This window comes from Myotis brandtii, unplaced genomic scaffold (genome assembly GCF_000412655.1).
Source record: "Myotis brandtii unplaced genomic scaffold, ASM41265v1 scaffold743, whole genome shotgun sequence".
NCBI classification, from domain to species: Eukaryota; Metazoa; Chordata; class Mammalia; order Chiroptera; family Vespertilionidae; genus Myotis; species Myotis brandtii.
In genome coordinates, this window is record NW_005370960.1 from 369,957 (window position 1) to 376,949 (window position 6,993).

Here is a 6,993-nt window from a genome sequence, read left to right on the forward strand (position 1 = left end):
GAATGGAGCCCGAGGCGCGCTCAGGGGCTCTCCTGCGCCGTCCTGAACGTCCCCACGATCAGCATACACACCGGCCACCCCGAGAGGCCGCAGCGGTGACGGGCGGTGTCCCCAGCCATAGAATAGAGACCCGGGGAGGCGCGGGGGCCCCTGAGGGAGGGCGGGTGCCCCCCACACGCCTGAGTCGAAAACAAGCAAACACGTTTACGCGGGGAGTTTTTCTAGATGTGCTGAGAGGCTCGGCTACTGCAACAGACAAGCTAAAAAGGGGTTTCTGTTTTTTATTGCTCTCGGGGCTTTTTCCCATCCCGTAAGCAGCAAGTGCCTCTCGCAGCGTCATGACATTTTACCGATGTGGGCGACACTTTCTAAACACGGAAACGGACGAGGTGATGGACCTTTCCAACACCCGCCGTCTTTTTTTTTAAAAAATATTTTATTGATTTTCTATAAAGATGAAGGGAGAGGGATAGAGAGTTAGAAACGTCGATGAGAGAGAAACATTGATCAGCTGCCTCCTGCACACTCCCTACTGGGGATGTGCCCACAACCAAGGTACATGCCCTTGACCGGAATCAAACCCGGGACCCCTTAGTCCGCAGGCTGACGCTCTATCCACTGAGCTACACCGGTCAGGGCAACAACACCCGCCGTCTTTACAGCCACAGCAGACACGTCTCCCAGCGGTTTCCTTACTCTGCTCAGCTGTTCAGTGTCCGCTCGGCGTTTTGGATCCTTTCTACGCAATGTCTCTAACGCCAGGCGTCCTCCAGAGAAAGCCCCACCCCACGCGCACCCAGGCACGTGGATCTGCTTCTCAAAGGGGCTGGATTATTTTTCCAAAGAAAATTAACTTTTTTTTTTTAATCCTCACCTGAGGATATTTTTCCATTGATTTTAGAGATAGTGGAAGAGAGAGGAAAAGACAGAGAGAAATATTGATGTGAGGAAAACACATCGATAGGTTGCCCCCCTGCACGTACCCGACCAGGGCCTGGGCCGGGGAGGAGCCTGCAACCGAGGTACGTGCCCTTGGCTGGAATCGAACCCGGGACCCATTGGTCCGTAGGCCGACGCTCTATCCACTGAGCCACACCAGCCAGGGCTGAAATGAACTGTTATCAGGGAACGTGTCACCACCCTTGTCCGCTGCTGCGTGGAGTCCTTTTGTAGATTTAGCGACTGTGGGAGACCCCAGCCCTGTGGTGCGGGCGAGGCTTGATGCTAGAGCAGCAGTTCTCAACCTGTGGGTCGCGACCCCTTTGGGGGTCAGTCGACCCTTTCACAGGGATCGCCTAAGACCATCGGAAAACACATCTATAATTACGTATTGTTTTTGTGATGAATCACTATGCTTTAATTATGTTCAATTTGTAACAATGAAATTGGGGGTCACCACAACATGAGGAACTGTATTAAAGGGTCGCGGCATGAGGAAGGTTGAGAATCACTGATCTAGAGCTTGTGGTTGGCCAGTTGCACGGTTTTCCCCGTGACCTTGTGGGTTCTTTGGGCTCTGGTCTTGGGGCCCGTCAGTAGCCTGAGTCTCCTCAGCTGTTACTGGCCCCGGGAGGTAACCCGAGCCCTCGTCAGGGGGCCTATGCCAAGCTGCAGGCTTTTAAAGACGACATAAGGCCCGGCTGGTGTGGCTCAGTGGCTGAGCATCGACCTGTGACCCAGGAGGTCAGGGTTCGATTCCCGGTCAGGGCACAGGCCTGGGTTGCCGGCTCGATCCCCAGTGTGGGGCGTGCAGGAGGCAGCCCATCCATGATTCTCTCTCATCATGATGTTTCTATCTCTCTCTCCCTTTCTCCTCTCTGAAATAAAAAAAATATATATATAATAAAAAAGAGGATGTAAGAGGCCTTGCTTGTAGCACAGCACAGGGTCCTCTCCCCAGTCCATCCACGCTGAGTGTTGGCAGGAGCTGGCGGGCGGCATGACCTTGAGATGCCCTTGGTGCCGCCTCCACCCAGGTGTGGGCTGACGCTCTCCCCGCCCCTGGGAGCTAGGGGGCCCCACGCTGTCCTGTCCCCGCAGCGGAGCCGTGTCTAACAGTAACAGCAGGAGGGCGGACGAGCGGGATGTGCTCACTAGGTGGGTGGGCCCCGCTGTGGCAGGGAACAGGAGTGAATGGGGCCCCCCAGAATGATGCCGTTTCGGCTTAAACATCTTGAGTTTGTATGTTGTTTAGAAACATGCACATCAACACCATAGATGACGTAGGGATTTGTGCAGAGAATTCAGAACTCCGGGCGTGATCAAGCCAGGCAGTTGCATGGCGCCCCCTGGGGGCGGTGAGGGGAAGGACATGCGGTTTTGCTCGGGTTTGACTCTTAAGTAGCCAGGTGGATGTATTACTATTCATATCTGTTTTAAAACCACAGCTTTAATGCTGCATAATATTTTCATTATTTATTTATTATTTATGTTTAATTCTCACCCGAGGATATTTTCCCATTTATTTTTAGGGAGAGTGGGAAAGATAGAGAGAAACATCGATTGGTTGCCTCCCGCACGCGCCCTGACCAGGGCCCGGGCCGGGGCGGAGCCTGCAATGGTGCTATGAGCCCTTGACTGGGATCAAACCTGGGCCCCTTCGGTTCTGTCCGACGCTCTGTCCACTGAGCCAACCCGGCCAGGGCTGCGTAATATTTTAAATGAAGAAAAACCATAACATTTGTAAAGGAAGGTCATGCTGGCGTGCGGGGAGGGCGTGCGACCCCCACGGCGAGGTCGGAGCTCTCCTGGGAGCGCTGACTATGCCCACCCCTCGCTCTCCTGCCCCAGCGTCCAGGCTGGGCCCAGCGCCTCCCCAGGACAGGGGCCCACGCGAGCCCCTCCAGGGGTCCTCATGCAGGGGCCACAGGTGTGACCGGTCCCTTCACGGGTCGGAGAGAGGGCACAGCGCCAGCTCCCGGCACTTCCTTCACCCCTGAGGCAGCACCAGCTCCGCCAGCTTCCTAACAAACCCAGCCGCTCCCTCGTGCTCCTGGTCCCCGTATCCGTCCCAGGCTCGCTGGCTTCCCTCTCAGGGGCCCTAACCTTCTATTGCTTCCGAGCCTAACCTACTGTCAGACCAACGTCCGTCTCTCTCTCTCTCTCTCTCTCTCTCTCTCTGTGAATCCTCACCCGAGGACATTTTTCCATTGATTCTTAGAGACGGTGGTAGAGAGAGGGAGAGATAAAGAGAGAGAAGCATCGATGTGAGAGAGACAGCGATTGGTTGCCTCCGACCAGGGCCAGAAATCGAGCCTACAACCCAGGTACGTGCCCTTGACCAGAATCGAACCCGGGATCCTTCAGTTTGTGGGCTGACGCTCTATCCACTGAGCCAACCAGCTAGGGCTAGAGCGAGGTTTCTAGTTTGCTCTCAGATAATCTAGTTGCCGAAAAATTGCTTCGAGGTGGTGTCCATGCTGCCAAAGAACCCAGGGCGGGGGCGGGGGGGGGGGCGTTATCACAGATCCCCGTCCCTGCGGGAGGTGTGGCCTGGGCTTTCACCGTGACCATCACCCCGATGCATGTTCCGGGGGACACAGGTGCAGGAGGGCTGAGGTCTGGGGACGGAATGCCACAGCCCGGTGTCACCCGCTCCCCGCCAGCCCTCTGCTCACCCCGCACACGCCAGGACACCCTGGGGCCGGCGCTGGGCCTGGAGGGACACGGGGGTAAAAGCCACGCCCCGCGGGTCCATGAGCAGCTCCCCAGCATCGCCGTGGGGCCTGGAGTCTCCCCACGGAGGTGCAGTTGACTAACTCATTGGCCGCCGGGGATGGACTCAACCTCCAGCCCTCTCCCCGCCCGGAGCGTGGGGAACGGGGCGCACAGCTCCACCCTCTCCCCAGGATCCGGTGTTCCCGCGGCCGCCCCTCCTGAGCGAGGAGACACCCTCCTCACGGCACAGACTCCGGGGGATTTAGGCACCGTGTGCCGGGGACGGGGGACAAAGACCAAACATTTATTCTTTTTCAAACTATATACATATGTTTTTATTGACTTCAGAGAGGAAAGGAGAGAGAGAGAAACATCAATGATGAGAGGGAATCATGGATCAGCTGCCTCCTGCACGCCCCCACTGGGGATCGAGCCCACAACCCGGGCATGTGCCCCGACCAGGAATTGAACCATGACCTCCTGGTTCAACCACTGAGCCACGCCGGCCAAATGTTTATTCCTTATACCTCCTGCCCCGGGTGCTCAGAGCCAGGGTGGTGGGAGCACAAAGGCAGGGCCTGTGCGGAGGGCGGGGAAGGGGTCCCGGAGCAGGTGAGGCGCTGGGCCAGGTGGAGGGCACAGGGGCCAGGCGGAGTCCCCTGAGAGGCCCTCTGAGCGGTCGCTCTCCCTGAACCAGGGTGAGGAAGCGCGCAGACCTGACCGGAGCCTTTAAGCTGGACCCCGTGTACCTGCAGCACAGCCACCAGGACTCGGGTGAGCGCCTCTCGGCCCCCGTCTGCTCCCAGGGCTGCGGCAGGGCTTGCGCGGGGCCACCCACAGCTCAGCGTTTCCCGCAGGGCCCTGGGCACCTGGGTCCGGAGGGGGCGGACTGACCGTGAACGGAGAAGTTAGGCCTGTGACCCCGTGTGTCTGACGGTTTCTCTTCTCTTCCTCTCTCTCTCCCAGGGCTCATCACTGACTACAGGGTAAGTGGTCGCTGTGTCCGGGGCAGCGCAGGGCCCTGTGGTGCAGACGGGAGGCGGGGCCTGTCGCAGCCCCAAGCCCTGCTGGTCCCTTGGCCTCGCAGGATGGGGGTCCCACTAGAGGACACGCCCTCCCGCATCCTGACAGCAAAGGAGGTCAGGCCGGCAGCTCCGCTGAGCTCTGACCGTGGGAGGGAGTCAGTCCCGCGGGAACTTCCCCGCGGGGACGGGGACTCTGCACTCCGGTCCTCCAGGGACGGGCGTGTCCTTAGACGGAGTGGCCCTCGTCCAGTGGACCTGGTCTCGGCTCGGCGGGGTGGGCATCGCCGCAGTCCCCTGGCAGCGGGGTCGGGCTGGGAGGTGGAGAAGCTGCTGCCCTAATCGGAAGGCAGAGCTGGGACCTGGGCTGGGGCCCGCCCTCCAGCCTGGCCCCCACGCTGTCGGGAGCGGGAGCTGCGTCTCCCTCTGTCCGTCTGGGCGGCTTATGCCGAGTGGATCGGACAGCCCGGGGACAGGCTCACGTGCTGTCCACCGTGGAGGCCAAGTGCCCAGAGTTGCTCATGGGACACCCACGGAGCGAGCACTGACGGGCAGAGGCCTGTGGGCGCCTCGGGCGGAACGGGTTTTCCTCCTGGTGGTTTAAGCACAGGAATCACACTGCTCCTCCCACGAAGGTCACGGGTGATGGCTGCTCTGAGCCGGGCGAGGGGCTGGGCTGGGAATGAAACAGGCAAGACCGAGTCCCTGTCCCCTCAGGACTCGGGGTCTTGGGGGAGGTGGGGAGCAGGGGGACGAGGCTGGGTGCAGAGGGAGTTTCAGCTCTAAGCAGCATCTGCCCCTCCGGGCTGCCCCCAGCTCTCCACGGCGCCCCCGCCCAGCTCCGGCCCGGTGTGCGCTCAACAGCGGGTCCTGAGCTCACAGCACCGTGAGCATGGTGGCTCCCACGGCACCGACTGCTCCGGCCCCCGGCCTTTCGCCGAGACCTGCTCCCTCCTCTCTGGGCCTCACTGTCCCGAGGGGGGGGGGGCAGCCCCTGGCTCGCCGCTGAGGCTGTCTGTCCCCCACAGCACTGGCAGCTGCCGCTGGGACGCAGGTTCCGCTCCCTGAAGATGTGGTTCGTGTTCCGGCTGTACGGGGTCACGGGCCTGCAGGCCCACATCCGCAAGGTGACTTTCCCACTGTCTCTGGGAGGTGGGACTTTCTTTCTGTATTTTAAATATATTTTATTGATTTCAGAGAGGAAGGGGGGAGAAGGGGGAGGGAGAGAGAAACATCAATGATGAGAGAGAATCAGGGGGCGGCTGCCTCCTGCACGCCCGCAGCCAAAGCATGTCCCTGACCGGGAGTCGAACCCTGACCTCCTGGTTCACAGGGTGATGCTCAACCCCTGAGCCACGCCCCTGCCTTTTTTTTTTTCTTTTAACAATTGAGGAAACTGAGGCCATCGTGTGGCTGGGACTTACCCAAGCCGGCCCCCGCCCCCACTTATCTGCTGCAAAAGGCCTGCCGCTTGCTCGGGGTCCCTCCCGTCCCCGCGTCCTTCCTTGGCCACGGCCCCGTCTCGGGGGGCAGAGGTCCTGCCTGCAGCTTCTGGCTCAGGTGGTCGTGCCATGGCCTCCGTCCGTCCCAAGTCCTGGTGCCGACCGGGCTCAGCCCTGTGGGCTGGACAGGATGTCCCAGGCCGTCCTCTGAGACAGGGCGCTGGCTGGGCGACCCAGCTTAGAGCCGCCAAACGTCCCAGCCGCCCGCCCGCCTCGCAGGGAGCGTGTGGGGGCGCCGGCTCAGACACGATGAAGACGCAGCGTCTCGGGAAGGAGCGTGGCCGTGGTGGCTCATGTCCCCCCCACGATGCCGGCTGTCAGCCCGGGGCCTCTGGGGCGGATCCTGCTGCCTCGGGTTAGACACTGCGAGCCTCCTTCTGAGGGTCCCGTCCTGTGGACGGACGAGGACGAGGACGAGGAGGGGGCCTGGCCAGCCTGTCCCCAGGCCCGTGTGCGGCCAGAGCCTCAGGCCCCTGCAGGCCCCAGTCTTTGGTGCCCTCTGGTGGCCCCACATGTCTCATGTGACTGGGAACTGCGCCTTTACATGGGGGTTCAGCCCCACCCACACCTCGAGCAGAGATGCTGCTCAGATGCCCCCTGCGCCCTCCCAGCACCTGCCCCAGGCTGGGTGCCTGGGTTTAGACTAGAAAGACTCGCACCGAGACCACGTTCCCAGCTCAGGTACCGTCCGGTTGGCTATTGAGCTCCATACCCACCTGGAAGTCACGCGGCGACATTATCCACGCGAGGGGGCCGTGTGCGGGCGAGGGGCTGACGTGATCTCCTGGCTTGGGGGCGGCGAGCACCGTCGC

General features: G+C 60.9%; 1 protein-coding gene across 1 annotated transcript in view; it reads left to right on the top strand.

Annotated features, from left to right (window-relative positions):
• The window catches only part of DDC (dopa decarboxylase (aromatic L-amino acid decarboxylase)), a gene marked incomplete at its 5' end in the record, with an annotated part of 42,135 nt that overhangs the window by 33,763 nt on the left and 1,379 nt on the right, over positions 1 to 6,993 (top strand). The window contains 3 exons of the mRNA XM_014530519.1: positions 4,355 to 4,431; positions 4,624 to 4,643; positions 5,708 to 5,806. Of these exons, the coding sequence (XP_014386005.1) occupies positions 4,355 to 4,431; positions 4,624 to 4,643; positions 5,708 to 5,806 (196 nt within the window). The remainder of the gene's footprint in view (positions 1 to 4,354; positions 4,432 to 4,623; positions 4,644 to 5,707; positions 5,807 to 6,993) is intronic.